The sequence below is a fragment of the Amia ocellicauda genome, chromosome 17, assembly GCF_036373705.1.
Source record: "Amia ocellicauda isolate fAmiCal2 chromosome 17, fAmiCal2.hap1, whole genome shotgun sequence".
In the NCBI taxonomy this organism is placed as follows: Eukaryota; Metazoa; Chordata; class Actinopteri; order Amiiformes; family Amiidae; genus Amia; species Amia ocellicauda.
The window spans coordinates 62,176-79,692 of NC_089866.1; the positions used below are offsets into that span (position 1 = coordinate 62,176).

Below are 17,517 nucleotides of genomic sequence, written 5' to 3' on the forward strand. Positions count from 1 at the left end.
GGAGAGCCCAGAATGACATCGATAAGTTTGGAATTGGGGGCACGGCCAGGCAGGAAGGTGGTGGAGGAATGCAGGTTCCAGGTGGAGAAAGGCGACAGAATCCATGGTGAAGAATGCATTGAAGTAAGCAATCGTCCAGAGGAAAGGCAGGAGAGCACAGCAATGGGCTGACAGGTGTGTGGTAAAGCACTTGAATGATGCACTAGAATGAAACCCTTGGGGTGTTTGTTGATGACAGGGTATTTATACTCTTTGACCGGAAGCGAGTGTGATGACATTGGAGTTGTTTACTCCTGAAATTGATTTATAAATTCCACTAGACCAATTAATTTTACTAGCACGTTTTTCCCACAGACAAAACAAAATTGTATGTTGTCTACAAAATTACTATCAAGGAGTAAGATCATGAAACACTCTGGTGTACGCCATTATGTGGAATGTTTTTAATTTTTTATTTTTAAAAGCTGCTTATTTGATAGACTCATTCTGAAAGAATGCTATATATCTTACTTATACACTGTAACAACACACAAAGATGCATACAACTATAATATAATTTAAGGAGTGTAATTTAATTCAAAACACGCAAATGACAAAACTGTTATTTTTATAGATTTCTGAAAGACTGTCAATGAATGTCCAGTGCAATTGAAGTACCTTAAAACAGTTTCAAAAATTCTATTTCAGAGATCAAAGTCCTTCATACAATATAATAATAGTAATGGGGTAGAAACCTCAGACATGATTTTTGCCATAAATATTTAAACCTTCAAAAGGTTCCTATGTTACAATTGCAATCCTGGAAAAGCTCTTATCTGGACATTAATTATTGGTCACAATTTACAGTATCACTTTATTCCCTATCAGCTTGTTTTTGCTGATTAAGGCTGAGTCATTATAACCTTTGTATGTCATTACATAAAATTGCATAGTCATTGTTTCAGAGGTTGCTTTTAGAAAAGAAAGTTCAAATATCAGATACAGAAACACAAAACAATGCCTCACGACCAATAAGAGCATTGCCAGATACGGATTAAAATAACTGGAAATACAGTTGCTTATGAGTTTCACCTCCTATAATAGGCAACATGTTTCATATTTACTAAACATTTTTAAGATGAGGAAATTTGGGTGGGAAAAAAAGGTCACAATTAATTCAGTTCACAGATTTAAAAAACATTTTAGGAAAGTAATTAAAATATCTTGCATTAAGAATTTATACACAGAATCTAAAGTTAATATGGAATGAAAATTATGAAGGACCAAATATAAGCATCTATATATTTGCACTAGTACAGTGACAACAGAAAGTTCAATTACACTTCTGTGAATTATATTACCGATTGAAAGACCTAATAAAATCAATCAAATTCAAATCTCCTGAAGAAAACCATACAGAACATCAACATTGATCAATGTTTCCTCAACTGGCTGATTTCATTAGAAAAACTTGGTCAGAAGATACACATTCAACCAAGCTGTAATGTTCTTAACAATACAAATTCAGTCTTCCACTTATTAGGGGCTTTTTGTGCAAATTCTTGAGGTGAGTCTCAGTGTGATGGGTTTTGGCTGAAACATCATGTTTAGTTCAAGAGGGATCTGGAAAAACAAACACAAGCAGACCATCAGAGGACATGTTTAACCAGCTGTTCAAAAATATAAAAGGTTCAGATAAAATGTATGCTCCTCTGCAGTGTAGGAAATCAAAGCCATGATATTATAAATTAACAAATCAATATCATTCCAAATGTCTCAATACATAAACCAAATAAATGTGTGAAATAAATTAACTTCAATTACAGGATTCATTCTTATTCTATTAAAACATACATATTAAAATAATATTGGGTCAAGTGAGTTTAAAACTCCCTGCAGCTGCGCATTAACTCAGTGGCTCCATGACTTAAAGTTGGGAAACTGACAACAGGTCAGATCTCGAGTTAGAGACTGACTGACATTTTGCTGACCCACCTGAGTCTCCTTGCAGGTCTCCAAGCTGTAGTTCTGAAGCAGCCGCACAATTGCCACTTTAATGATCATAAGGGCAAACCTCATGCCAACACAATTGCGAGGTCCAACTCCAAACGGCATGTATGCATAGGGATCCATACTTTCCTTGTTAGCTTTGCTAAACCTTTAGAAATGGAAAAGAAATGTAAAAAGAAATAAAGGTATAGAAAAGGATTGATCATAACATTTAAACTGCATTTCACTTGGCTTCTGTAGTCAAATAATAATAATTAGTTTTCTGGTTACTAAATCTTTATTATGATTTTAATACCATGAGAATCAGGGTCATTACAATATTAAAAGCTCTCTGTAGCAGTCCCTTTGTGAGCAGGGTGTGGCAAAACAAGGATGTCCTGATCAACTTGATTTTGTGGCAATAATCAAACAGTTTATTTGAAACAAACACAAGAAAAGAAAAAAAAAATGAAGGAAACAGGATCCCAAGAACCAAATGATTGGCATTTCTTTATCTCTCACAGTTTCATATTTGAGGAGACCCAGCTCCTTTTATACCCCATTTACCCATAAATCTCTGCACCTGCAGTTAAGGTTAGTACATCAGGCTTCTGATCTTACTGCAATGTAATATAACAATGACAATATCCATTACGTCTTTGAATAACACACAAACCAAAACATAAAAACAGATTTATCGATCACTCATTTGACCTCTGACCTCTGAATGCTAATGTGGCATTCTAGGTAAGCCCAGATGGCCATCTTTCACCTCATAAGTTTACTCAACCCCTGTCCACCAATATAATATAATCTCCAAATATGGGGGAAACACTGCAGTGATTTATGGGAAGGAAAGGTAAGTCCTCATACATGCCTCATTCGTATCACATTCACACATTGTCAAACAAGAAGGGAAGTTAGGGAAATATTTGGAGACAAAAGGTTAATTGTAGAAAACAAAAACAAACTAGACAGTTCACCCTGTCACACTCTCACTAAAACTGGGAAAGTATCTAGGGTATAAACTCCACCTCTCAGGCTTGAAAAGGTCAGGGTCTGCCCAGTGCTGTGGGTCGCGATGCAGAGTGTAGACGGGGATTATGACAACGAGTCCCTTGGGGATTGTCACCCCATTGATTTCCACAGTCTTCTTGCAGGCTCGCTCTAGGCGCGGGGCGGGGGGGTAGATACGGAGAGACTCGCTAATGACCATGTCTAGGTACTCCATCTGCATCAATGCCTCATACGTTACACAGGCCTGGAAAAAGCAACAACATATAATTTGTATATTATGAAGTAAGGTGATGCTTTTCTTCATGTTTTTACAAGTACGTGCACATTATTTTGCGATAACAAAATGAGGGACTGCGATTCGCTTTGTGGTTTCCTACAGATCCACCAGTAGACATTGGGAACATAAGGAGGGAACCATTCGACCAATGATACGAGTAATCAAACAAACATGATGGATTGATGGCCTTCTCTGGTTTGTAGCCTTTCTTGTGTTCTTATGCACTGGTGATCTACCCTGTATTGTGTTCTCATGTTCTGATAACTGTTATTGTGGTTCATGGTGTCAGTAATGGAATATGTTCTTATAACTAGTCTCATATGATGGGTAGAAGCTGCTAAACTATACATGTTATTCCACCTTGTCTGGAAAGGTTTCATCAATCTCCTCCTGCAGTTTCTTCATACAGTCTGGGTTGGTTGCCAGATTATATGCAAGGAAGGAAAGGGAGGTGCTGGTCGTCTCATACCCAGCTATAAGGAAAATCATGGATTGAGAGAGGATCTCATGGTCTGTCAGACCTGTAAAATACAACCAAAAAAATTAAAATGTATTTAGTGTACCAGTGTCCTATTATTCAGGTTTAGAGAAGACTACTTAGGAAATGTTTTAGCTTTTAGAGTTGCAGTAAGATATTTCTGTAAACACAACATTTTACAGTGAGACATTCATAGTTGTGTATCTAGTTGACTATCCATACTAAATACTAAAATAGGCGGCTCAGCAGATACAATCTCGGCAGCACAGGCTATTCAAAGGGACTTAGATAATATTCAGTTGTGGGCCAACACCTGGCAGATGAAATTCAATGTGGACAAGTGCAAGGTATTACATGCAGGTAACAAAAATGTCCACTATAATTACACTATGGGAGGTACAGATCTAGATGAAGTAACGCATGAGAAAGACCTTGGAGTCTATGTGGACTCCTCACTTTCTCCATCCAAACAATGTGGGGAAGCAATAAAACAGGATGTTAGGGTATATTGTCAAAAGTGTAGAATTGAGAACAAGGGCAGTAATGTTCAGACTGTACAATGCGCTAGTTAGAGCTCATCTGGATACTGTGGACAGTTCTGGGCTCCACACTTCAAGAAAGATATCGCTGCTCTAGAGGCAGTTCAGAGGAGAGCAACCAGACTTATTCCAGGTCTGAAGGGAATGTCCTACTGAGAGACTGAGGACCTGAACCTTTTCACCCTGGAACAGAGGAGACTACATGGGGACTTGATCCAAGTCTTCAAAATCATGAAAGGCATCGACCACATCAAACCAGAGGAGCTTTTCCAGATCAGCAGGGACACACGCACCCGGGGACACAAATGGAAATTGGGCTTCAGGGCATTCAAGACAGAAAACAGGAGACACTTCTTCACACAGAGAGGCGTCACAATCTGAACAAACTCCCCAGCGATGTGGTAGAAGCTGAAAGTTTGGGAACATTCAAAAACAGACTGGATAGGATCCTTGGATCTCTTAGTTATTAATGGACACCAAATGAGCACAATGGGTCAAATGGCCTCCTCTCCTTTGTAAACTTTCTTATGTTCTTATAATTAGCATATAATATTAGCAGGGGCGAAAATCTGATATCAACTTTGGAGGGGACAATTACATGAATACAGAGCCTACGTTGTAATATGTACATTTCTATTAGCATTTCACTTCTTTCTTATGAACATGTTATCAAGTAGTCTTTGAGATATTAAGCTACTAGGGTTCTTACTTTGCGTTTTGGTGTACTGAAAAATGCTCTGATGTCTGTCTTTTTAATTTTTTCTGCCATTTTTCTACCCTGGCCACACACGCGCACACACGTACACACGCAGACATGCACACACGCACACACAGTCTGCAGGTTATTTAGAGTAGGAGATGGGCTTCTATCATCTATTATCTTCTATCATTCTATAATGGGCTTCGATCTACCAGGTAGCTAGCTAGTCAGCTAGCAAATGTGAAACGGATTGCAGTGACAAGGGTTGACAGCTGTATGAGTTCACCATTTTCACAACATAAGCTGCAACCTTTTGTAATTTGAATATAGTTTATGTTTTTGTTTTATATTGGCTGGCTTCCCACAATAGTTCAGTTTATCGCTAACCTTATCACATTGACGACGCCACAAATGGAACAGGTGCTAGCTAGCTTGCTAACTAATGTTTGGGGAGGCAGTGGATCAAACCATTGTGAGGCAAAGGGTGGGGGGGGTCGCAATCTTTATAGACACTTAATAGGACGTGTACAATCAGCAAAAGTGCTTTCATTGCGTATTATTAATATTATTGAAATTTGGGGGGCCAAATAATATTGCTGGTGGGCCAGATTTGTACACAGAAGTCAGATCATGAATAACAAAAGAGCCTAGACAGCATGCCAAGCTGTAACACCACCAATCATGCAGACAGTACAAAATAAGCCCTTTTAAGTTTCACATTCAGGTAAGAGTGTATCCTGCATTGTGAATACCTTTAGTGGATTCCTCCTCTGCTTTTTTGTCAGTTATTTGAGAATCAATCATTAGCTGCAGAAAATCCACTCGACTCTGAGGAAAAGCAAACAGAGACATCGATCAGTAACTTCATCCTTATCACACAGTACTAGAGGGGCCTACACAATGAAAACTAAAAACGAAAGAGTCAGATTAACCAGTTCATGCATTTGCACTTATGTTGTAAGGCGCCCTGGGCGTCTGTCAAGAAATAAAAATAATAAAAAATAATAATGAATTGAACAGTTACTATCAGGTTTGAGGACGCTTTTGGTTATTGAGGCATTCTTACGGTGATGTTGACAATGCACTCACTGTCCCTTCTGGTTGACAAGGTGTCTGGCATTGTGTGTTTTCTTCTGCTTGTTGTTACTGTGCTACTGGTGTGGTCAAGGAGTGTGGTTTGTGTGCATGACAGACACACAATCTCATGTTTATGTGCTACATGTTATGTAATGAATCAGCTCATCAGTTAATAAATAGCTACACTGTGTTGGGTCAGTGTAATACAAGTAAAACAAAGCAGATGCACAATTTTTAAATGGCTGCCATTTGTATGTTTACAGGTTTAATTGACTCAAAGTCTCTGCACAGAGGATAACATGTTTAGGAGGCATAACAAGAGAGGAGAAAATCTGTAATAAGCAATACAAAGACAATGCTGTAAAAGCAGAAAAGAGTTTGTTAGTTTTATCAAACATTTGGGAAAATTTGAAGATTGCACTTGCTATGGCAACAATACCAATGAAATGTAAGTATTTTGCCTCACATATAATGTAATCTTCCAAACATGATTATAATGTATGATTTATTAACATTGAATAGATGACATTGCAGATACGGTGGATGCAACGGCACACAGACCCAAAAACTATAACCCCACCATCTCTCTACGAAATAAAAACAATATCCATACGTAGAGCACCAAATAATGTTTTTCAACAGATGTGTGTACTTGTATACGTACAGGAGATACACATACCGTATTGTGGCAGTGTGAGAGGCAAGGCTGAAGTCAGGGCGGGTCTTTCAGTGGAGGAGACTACAAAACCTCTCCTCCAGGACTCCAAACCCCAGAAGCCAGCAGGGCTCCTGATGGCCATAGCCCCGCCCACCAGGAAGCGACCCAGTGTGTGCATGCTTGGCTGGGGGGTAGCAAGGTGCACAGTAGGGTGAGAAGACGACGGAGAGAGGAGAGAGGAGAGAGGAAGAGCAAGAGAAAGAAGGGAGAAGTTCACAGTTGACGGATTCACTGGCTTACGACCCTTTTTCTGGATCTGGACCATTCTCCCTCTTAAACCCCGGACTGTCTGACAACCTCCCACCAGTAACGAACTTTTATTACGGACTTTGATTAGGACACTGCCTTGTCCCTGTCGTACTTCTGTCTGCCCGGTGTTCGGCTCTGCCGACCCGGGCATTTACTGTTATTATTGTTAGTGTTTGTTTTGTAGTTAGTGCTCGGATAGAGCTAGGTTTTGTTTTGCCTTTTTGACACTGTGCCTTCCATTAAGGGAAGCAATAAAACAACTGCAAGCCTGTTTTGTACCCTCTGCCTGCCTCCCTACTGTGTGTTTCAAGACCAGACCCCGCCTACATACAGCCCTTTCTTGTGACGGGCCCCCCAACCCGTTACAATTGGTGGAGAATGCAGGCATAGGCTGTGTGGTCTGGATCAAGACACACGCAAGGTTGTTTGGGGGGGGAAATCCAAAGCCAAACAACAAAGGCAGGTACACAATGGCGGCGGTGGAAAACAAAGTGGAGATCGGTGCTGACTGGATGTTTAATCCCAGCTCTCCACTGTGGCTGAAGATGGAAGGCTTCAAATACCTGCACCTAACCACTTGCACCTTCCTGTTGGAGTTTCTGTACCTGTCTGTTCCTGAATTTCATGGAGAAACGGAGCCAGCAACAGCAGGAGGACAAGGCCATGCAGCCAGAGGAGGCAAAGCTCTCGCTGGTGCCCCGCTTCCAGCCTGAAGGAGAAGAGGAAGTGCCTCTTCAACTGCAGTCTTCCCCAACCACTGATTGCAATGTCTGTCCAGTGTGCCTTGCAGGGGAAGAGTGGTGTTTCCAGGTTGGACAACCTGGGCATGTTTCCCCTGACGGAGAGGAATACTGGGAAGGGGGAAGAGCATTACCAGTAGAATGCTGTCTGGAGCCTGAGGAGGAAGAGGAGAAGCCTCTGTCTGTCCCAGAGCTGGAGACCGAGCAGGAGACGTCGCTGACGTCCTGCATTGAGGAGGAGGTCGAGCTTCTCTCCCTCTCCACCCCAGAGAGAGAGGGGTGGAGTTAAATGCCTTCCCTGAGCCTGAAGATGAGGTGGAGTTTCCCTCCCTCACAGAGCTGCAATGGGAGGAACTGGTGCCTTGGCAAAAGACACCAGGAGAAGTTGAGGAACTGCTTCTTCCACCATAGCCGGTACACGAGAAAGACCGGCCAGGGAGAGAGGAAGAAGAGGACCTGTTGTGGCTAGAGCAAGAGAGCCTCTGGCCGTGTCTGCTGCTGGAGCCACAGAGGGCCGAGGTGTTCCTGCCGCCGGAGCCACAGAGGGCGAAACCCGAGTATACAGTGTCCAAGAGGGAGGAGCCCGAGTGTCCAGAGCCCCAGAGGGAGGGCCTCGAGTCTCCCGTGTCCGAGAGGGAGGAGCCCGAGTGTCCAGCACCCCGGAGGGAGGAGCCCGAGTCTCCGGTGTCGGAGAGGGAGGAACCCGAGTGTCCAGCACCCCGGAGGGAAGAGCCCGAGTATTCTGAAGATGAGGAAGAGGTGCTGCCTTCCTCGTCCCACTCCAAGGATGAGTATCCGCCACCGTGTCTGGCAGAAGAGAGTCTGCCCCTGAGCACTGAGGAGCTACCAGGAGAAGATGACTTCAGGAGGGAGTCGCCGTCTGTCTCCTCAGAGGCCACACCAGAACAGGAGGTGCCTACAATCCAGGTGAAGGCATCACCTGTTTTCCCATGCACTGAATCAGAGGGGAAGATTATACCAGTCCCTGAATCTGGAGAGCAGCCGGAGCAGCCGCAAAAGGAACAGCACCCGCAGATGCTGCAGTTAACTCAGTCGGGATCCCGGAAGACAGAGGAGTCGCAGCAACCAGAGGGTGAGACTCTTGTGCTTCCTCCATCAGGTCTCCTGGACAACCAGAGTTCCTGTCCTCGACCTGAGTTCCTGGCTGCAGCAAAGGAGATGGAGACACCTCAGCGTGCCCAGGACCCGCTGTGTCTCCAGGCTAGAGCAGAGACTGGAGGGGAGCCAAGTGATGCCGTGGCAGCAGAGAGGTCTCCGCCAGACAAGCCTGGTTCCTGGAGGGATCAGGGAGCAACAGGGGAGCCACCTTCATGGCAGTCCACCCCGAGGACCAGATGGGTGCGATACGGAGAAGGACAGGACATGGGGGAATGGCACATCCACCGCGAGGATGACCCTTGTGTCTTTTGGAGGGGGGCTTGGCCATGGTATGGCCGTCATCGTGTGTGCCCCTGGCTTCAGTCTTGAGGGGGAGGCTATGTGGCAGTGTGAGAGGCAAGGCTGGAGTCAGGGTGGGTCTTTCAGTGGAGGAGACTACAAAACCTCTCCTCCAAGACTCCAAACCCCAGAAGCCAGCAGGGCTCCTGATGGCCATAGCCCCGCCCACCACTTCCCCTATAAAAGGGGGGGGGGGGGGGGGGGGGTATAGTAGGGTGAGGAGAAGACGAAGACGAAGACGAAGATGAAGACGAAGACGAAAGAAGGAAGAAGGAAGAAGGAAGAAGAAGTAGTTCACAGTTGACGGATTCACTGGCTTACGACCCTTTTTCTGGACCTGGACCATTCTCCCTCTTAAACCCCGGACTGTCTGACAACCTCCCACCAGTAACGAACTTTGATTACGGACTTTGATTAGGACCCTGCCTTGCCCCCGTCGTACTTCTGTCTGCCCGGTGTTCGGCTCTGCCGACCCGGGCATTTACTGTTATTATTGTTAGGGTTTGTTTTGTAGTTAGTGCTCGGATAGAGCTAGGTTTTGTTTTGCCTTTTTGACACTGTGCCTTCCATTAAGGGAAGCAATAAAACAACGGCAAGCCTGTTTTGTACCCTCTGCCTGCCTACTGTGTGTTTCAATACCAGACCCCACCTACATACAGCCCTTTCTTGGGATGGGCTCCCCAACCCATTACAGTATACATGTCATGTATACTTACACACACACACACACCCGTATTGTGATAACAGACAGCTGGTGACATAATGTGATCCATACTTGTGGTATGATCTTTGTCCAGCAGAGGATATTTATCACCTAACATTTAGGAATTAAGTGACATCCATTTTAAATTATACACTTAAATAGTGTGTTTTTCTGAACTTACCTTTTGATTGTTCTTCTGTCGGTCTACCTTTATCTTCCGAAGGGACTCATAGAAGAAGTTAAAGATTGCCTTGGGGAAAAAGCTGAAGTTCATCTTCTCCATCAGTGGAACAGTGAATGGAAACAGAGCTACAAATGAGAAATACAGGCTCTTACTTAAAGGGTTGTATAAGTATCTACTATATTATAACCATTTAAAAAAAAAAAAAATTAAAATTACAAAAGATAGTGTTCAGTACGGTTAACAGCGAAGCCCTCAGAATAACATGTCAGAGTGCAGTTTGTTTGGGGTGAGCTGTGACCCTTTAACACAGCATGAAAGAACATTGGATAATGGATTTATATTTGAACATAATGACTATATTGTCAAGACATCGTATGACACCTCATGTTTGCATCCTGTACATTAAATAAATTTAACAATTCCACAGTGATCTGCTGGGCTGATCCACTCTGGGAACCACAGTGCCATGCGCTCATTAATTAAACTAATCTGCAGAGTTGCAATTACTCGAGTCACTGAATGGACTTGAGTAGCATTTTTTGATGACTCGACCCTACTTGTCATTGATATCAAAAGATTCGACACGAGTCCCCACAAGAAAAGACTCTAATCGAGTCAGTGCTCAAAATACGTGACTCGACCCGAGTCAAAACACTAAAGACTCCATCACAAATCACGAACCTGAAATGTCAGAAAATTACTGTTGATGTTAGCTTGTTTTTTTGTTTTGTGTGTGTGTGCTTTTCAGGTTAGTGTAGCAAACACACACTGATATGCACAGTAACACACATGATTGTATTATGTTTTGATCTGCACTGTGTATTATTGTACTTTTGTAATGCTCTTATATTTTGTAAGTCTTCCTGGACATCTGGTAATAAATAAACAATAATAATCATAAGAAGAAGATATCACAGTATAATAATAATAATAAGACACACACATGTACTGCTACACACCCACAGTAACACGCACACGTACTGACAGTCTTGTACAGAAAAAAAAAAGTTAATAATGGGGTAGAAGATTGAGGGTAAAATGAAAACATGCATTCTATGTTAATTACATGTACATTACAACCCTGTTTTAAATTTTTCACTTGGCCTCAGTTCTTTTCGTCTCCGTATGAAATTAAATCTCCCCAAATTTCCTTTCATGTGGTATCTGAAACAATTGTAGGGTAATGTCACGTGAGAAAATGTTTAGTTTTTGTATTATTCATTATTGTAAATCCAATCCAATTGAGCACATGTATTTAAACATATATATTGCTGTTTGACCCAAAACAGTCAGAACTAATGACTCGAAGTGACTCGAGCCAGAGAGGTGACTAGACTCTCAAAATTCAGTGATTCAACTCAACTCAAGCTTGGCACGTCACTGATTCGACTTGGCTTGAGTCTTTACTCCTAAATGACTTGACTTGAGTCACAGTTTTAGAGACTTGATTACAACACTGCATCTGTGCTTTTTAACTAAATCTTGTCTTTTCCGAACAAATGCAGCACACAAACACACACCCACCAGCAAAACATTAAGTATATAAATTCACATGTATAAAAGACAAGCAAAAAGTCTTACTGGTGATCAATAGCAAAGGACTAAAGAGGCTGACATTGAACATTTTCTTGATGTTGATCACAAAGGGGTCATTGGGGTTGTTGAGAGAGTCCATGTTGACACTGAAGGAAGTGCTGGTAACAACATCCATACTGTATGGACCAATGAAACTAGCAAAAGAAAAGGACTTGGATTATTTTGTATAGTCATGGACTTTGGCTGAATGTTGTTACAATGGGTGCATGTATGTGTGTGTGTGTATATATATTATATATATATTATATATATATATATATATATGCATGTATATTTACAAGCCAAAAGTCTGAGAGCACAAAGTACAGACTGACTACTCCCATCTATTTACTTAAAAATACAAGCACCACAAGTTGATTAATCAGGGAGACAGCCCCTTGCAGCTGTACAGCTTTTCTGGTTAAAAGAGGACACTTGTACAGCAGTGTCTTCTGTGTACTTTTAGGAATTGGTTATCTGTTCAAATAAAGAAAAACATAAGTGATTCAGAAAGCAATAAGACGAATCAACAATTGTGTGTTCCCTCATCAGTCTGTACTTTAATGCAAAATTAATTACTTACTCTTTTATTTGTACAGTCTGGTCATTATCTTGTACATTTGTTACCAAAGTATCAGCATATTGTTTTACGATTGGAAATATCTGAAAAAGAAGCAAATTTTGTCTAAACGTACATTTGTAAAACATGTCTGATTCCGCAACAGTAACACTAGCATGATGTGATGATATTTATGTATTTCTTTTTTAATAAATACATTTTCTTATTTAACATTAATATTAAAAAAAAAAAAAAAAATGACCAGAGCACTCACATCTTTTAGTCGTCCGCTAGTGAAGGAGGGAGAGAGTACACTTCGAATTCGTTTCCATTTCTCATCCTTGACTAGGCTCACGGCATCATACAGAGGGCCCAACAGGTTAACATCCTGAAAACAAGGATGGTAATACCAAGACACAGAGATTGAGAGGGGAGTAATATAGGAAAGATAATGTACATCAGTTTACTGTCAAGCCCTAGTGGGTCACTGTGGTCACTCAGCATATTGAAGTGCTTTGGAAGCCTAATGATAATACATTTTATTCCAAAATTACAAATGTTTTTGAATCTTTTTGCACTTTGTACCGTCATTTGTCATTGCATTAAAAGCAGTACATGGGATTAATCAATTTAACCTCACTTTAATTGCCTGCATATACAGTGCGTCCGGAAAGTATTCACATTGCTCCACTTTTTCCACATTTTGTTATGTTACAGCCTTATTCCAAAATGGATTAAATTCATTATTTTCTTCAAAGTTCTACAAACAATACCCCAAAATGACAACGTGAAAGAAGTTTGTTTGAAATCTTTGCAAATTTATTAAAAATAGAAAACAAAAAAGCACACGTACATAAGTATTCACAGCCTTTGCCATGACACTCAAAGTTGAGCTCAGGTGCATCCTGTTTCCACTGATCATCCTTGAGATGTTTCTACAATTTGATTGGAGTCCACCTGTGGTAAATTCAGTTGATTGGACATGATTTGGAAAGGCACACACCTGTCTATATAAGGTCCCACCGTTAACAGTGCATGTCAGAGCACAAACCAAGCCATGAAGTCCAAGGAATTGTCTATAGAGCTCCGAGACAGGATTGTATCGAGGCACAGATCTGGGGAAGGGTACAGAAAAATGTCTGCAGCATTGAAGGTCCCAATGAGCACAGTGGCCTCCATCATCCGTAAATGGAAGAAGTTTGGAACCACCAGGACTCTTCCTAGAGCTGGCCGCCCGGCCAAACTGAGCGATCGGGGGAGAAGGGCCTTAGTCAGGGAGGTGACCAAGAACCCGATGGTCACTCTGACAGAGCTCCAGCGTGTCTCTGTGGAGAGAGGAGAACCTTCCAGAAAAACAACCATCTCTGCAGCACTCCACCAATCAGGCCTGTATGAGTGGACAGACGGAAGTCACTACTCAGTAAAAAGCACATGACAGCCTGCCTGGAGTTTGCTAAAAGGCACCTGAAGGACTCTCCGACCATGAGAAACAAAATTCTCTTTTCTGATGAAACAAAGATTGAACTTATGTCTGGAGGAAACCAGGCACTGCTCATCACCTGGCCAATACCATCCCTACAGTGAAGCATGGTGGTGGCAGCATCATGCTGTGGGGATGTTTTGCAGTGGCAGGAACTGGGAGACTAGTCAGGATCGAGGGAAAGATGACTGCAGCAATGTACAGAGACATCCTTGATGAAAACCTGCTCCAGAGCGCTCTGGACCGCAGACTGGGGCGAAGGTTAATCTTCCAACAGGACAACGACCCTAAGCACACAGCCAAGAAAACAAAGGAGTGGCTACAGGACAACTCTGTGAATGTCCTTGAGTGGCCCAGCCAGAGCCCAGACTTGAACCCGATTTGAACATCTCTGGAGAGATTTGAAAATGGCTGTGCACCGACGCTCCCCATCCAACCTGATGGAGCTTGAGAGGTCCTGCAAAGAAGGGGAGAAACTGCCCAAAAATAGGTGTGCCAAGCTTGTAGCATCATACTCAAAAAGACTTGAAGCTGTAATTGGTGCCAAAGGTGCTTCAACAAAGTATTGAGCAAAGGCTGTGAATACTTATGTACATGTGCTTTTTTTGTTTTTTATTTATAATAAATTTGCAAAGATTTCAAACAAACTTCTTTCACGTTGTCATTATGGGGTATTGTTTTTAGAACTTTGAGGAAAATAATGAATTTATTCCATTTTGGAATAAGGCTGTAACATAACAAAATGTGGAAAAAGTGAAGCGCTGTGAATACTATCCAGATGCACTGTATACCTTCATGTATAAGTATTTTGGTAGACATTATATAATGCTTAATGAATGGTCAAATATGTGCAATTGTAATAATGAACTGAATTACTAATATGATAGTCAAAAAGAAAAGTTATCTAAATCTTTCATGTTAAAATAAAGAGACAAGCAAACCACCTAAACACATTGCAGTGCAGTAAGACAGAGCCATCAATGTTAATTTATTAAAAGGTAACGGTAATAAGTTGCCAAGTGTGATAAAATGGCAGGACATACCCTCCGGTTAGTGAAAAGGGAATAGCACTCCTTCACCATAATGGTTTTGATCATTGAAGTGTCTGTGGTAAACAATAATGGTTTCCTGCCCTCAAAAATCCTACAGGAGGAAAAACATAGCATAAAATGTATTTACAACATCCTATACAACTTGGAATCCATATTTTGGTGTTCCATTGCTTGTTCAACTTGATAAATATCATATTGTGTTAATTATGCTTGTCAAGTGTTTCATAGTGTGCGTTTATTTTTCCAAACTACATATTCCCCTATTCCACAAGCTGGGCGATGGAAGGCTGGAATCTGGTCTAATCATTAACAATACACATGTTCCATATCAGAGAAGGGCTTGATTTTATTCATGTCCCACAAACATAGAAAACTTACCCCCAAATGTTTCCATATTTACGAAAGCACTCTGTGTCAAAGTTATGCAAACCCTATGGAATAAAAGGCAACTTATTCAAGTAACCGACAAACTGTTTCAGTTTTAGTGTTCTGAGATGTGTATCACAGCTGACAACTGGTGCACAACTTTGGAACTAAACATCAATGGCTAATGGATGCATGATAACCCAGTTTGTATCTGACAATAGTCGTGATTAAATGACCGTTTTATCTGTAAAGCAATCATCAGTTTGTATTGACTTCTTTCTGGGGGTGACTTTAAAAATTAGTTTCTTGCCATTTTATACAAATATTGTCTTTAGGTTACTCCATCAGCTACTGTCTACAGTATAAAGATTGTGTGCTGTGGGGCGCAGATATTGTATTTGATTGTATTGTGCTTCCTGATGAATGCCGACTAGCACCAATCAACACATCAAACCCCATGACAACAGTAACAAACTCAGGCGTATTTGAATTATTATACATGGGGTAAATCTTTCTGTACAACCATATTGGAACAAGATGTAGTCACCTCTGATAGATAAGACTGCAAGCTATTGTCTATCTGAAGATATTAAAAGGCTTCTCCAACTCACATCCTCAGTTCTTCACTCCATGTGAGAGGAGAGCTTAACCTGAATCTACTTTGTGTAATAAATATGGGCATGAATAGATGTCGTTGACAATGCAATATTTATTTTCTTTCTTTCATTTCATTCATTTTTTCATGCTGATTCATATAGAACACAAAGTATGCAGCTCACCTTCCTATATTCCAAAAATGATCCAACAAAGGGCAGCGGTCTAGGCCCAGGGATGCCAAGGTTGTTAAAGAAGCCATAAGGCCAGATGCCATACCTATAAAAACAAACAAATGTAACACAACTTGCAAACTATTTCCAACACTGGAATGATATGATATATTCTCATACATTTTCATTACATGGTGCCTAAAAATAAAGTCTAAGAGTATAGGAATGTGTAGGAAACAGAGGGTGTTGATTAGAGGAGTTGCTTCTAACTGGAGTGAGGTTGTTAGTGTTGATCCACAGGGATCAGTGGTTAAGAAACGCTGCTATGAACTTGAGGTTGTGGGTTTGATTCCACAGAGTGTATTACCTATGTGTATTTTTTTAAATATTTAATTATTATAATATTTAAAAATTTGGCGGAGGAGGAGGCACTTCTCTCGGTGTCTTCCTCGGAAATCAGCCGCTGTTTGTGTGAGTGCGAGTCCTTATGTGCAGCTGAACCTGTCCATAGTCTTTCTTGTCATAGAGGGATTAATGCACGAAATAACGATTTAATTTTGACCCTTATACTGCTCCATACAAGACACTGATTTATAAAGTACAATTTCAGATTGAGCAGCAATCTGACAAGCATCACTTGCGTCTTCTGTTTGTGTATCGTGTTGCCGATCTGCTCCCAGGCTGGTGACGGGATGTAGTACCGGCCTGTCGCGCACACGCAGCCGCACAGGGCTTCACACGGCCAGGGGAGGCGATGGACACAGACCGCCGCGTCGGCGAGGAGACCCGGTATACTCACGCCACCAGCAGAGTCAACACAACCGCGATCAGAGTCCAGGTCTCCGTGGACAGAGGCGGCAGAAAGGCGGTCATCCTGGCTTGCGATTCGTCTGTGCGGCCTGTCGCAGTGCCCGTGTTGGCGGAGGCGCTGAACTCATGTGACTGTTGTGCGCTTTTATAGCGAGTGACGTAATGGCCATTGCGTGACAACTCTCTAATCAGCAGATAAAACCTCATGTACATATCGTGTACATTTGTTCAGCACTGATTACACTGGTTTTAACCTGTTAATGAATACGTGTGATAGGTGAAGGGTTGCTTTCTATTTAAAAACAAATGGCTGTTGTTAATAATATCGACCAATCAATAGCTGTTGATTTGGTATATTGTGATGTTTCATCAGCCTATATATATCCATCCGCAGCTGGATGAAGGCTCTCCAAGATGTTTGCACGGCTGTGATCTACAGCTTCCCTCGTCATGCCTGCAGTTTTATTATGGTTATGCAACAGTTATAGCAGCACTGATTACAAATTATTTCCTTACATGTTGGTACATCAGTTTTTGACTTTTATATAAAGTGTGATTCTTTGTGTGACCTAGAACATTATTTAAAGTCATAAAATCAAGCAAATGAAAAACAGGCAGCCAGGCAAGTTAAACATGCTGACAAGGTGATATGCCACTTCTATCCAATTTATTTCCCCAAAATCTTCTCCTTTTCCTTAACCTACATTTTTTTTCAAATGCACTTATACACAGTTCCAATTTTGCATGTGGTTTCCTAACTAATAATCACTATTCAAGCATTCGGCACTTCATCTATTCGC

General features: G+C 41.5%; 1 protein-coding gene across 1 annotated transcript; it reads right to left on the bottom strand.

The window, feature by feature from the left end:
• Positions 1–551: 551 nt before the first annotated feature.
• On the bottom strand, positions 552–16,945 carry LOC136712986 (cytochrome P450 3A27). Its single transcript, XM_066689866.1, has 13 exons — positions 16,707–16,945; positions 15,920–16,013; positions 15,153–15,205; positions 14,766–14,865; positions 12,517–12,630; positions 12,267–12,346; positions 11,690–11,838; positions 10,106–10,233; positions 5,732–5,807; positions 3,623–3,783; positions 3,003–3,229; positions 1,975–2,137; positions 552–1,602 (listed from the first exon to the last, which is right to left on the bottom strand). Exons 1-13 carry the CDS (start codon positions 16,928–16,930, stop codon positions 1,519–1,521), a joined length of 1,653 nt encoding a protein of 550 aa, XP_066545963.1. The 5' UTR covers positions 16,931–16,945; the 3' UTR covers positions 552–1,518.
• Between the last annotated feature and the right edge of the window lie 572 nt (positions 16,946–17,517).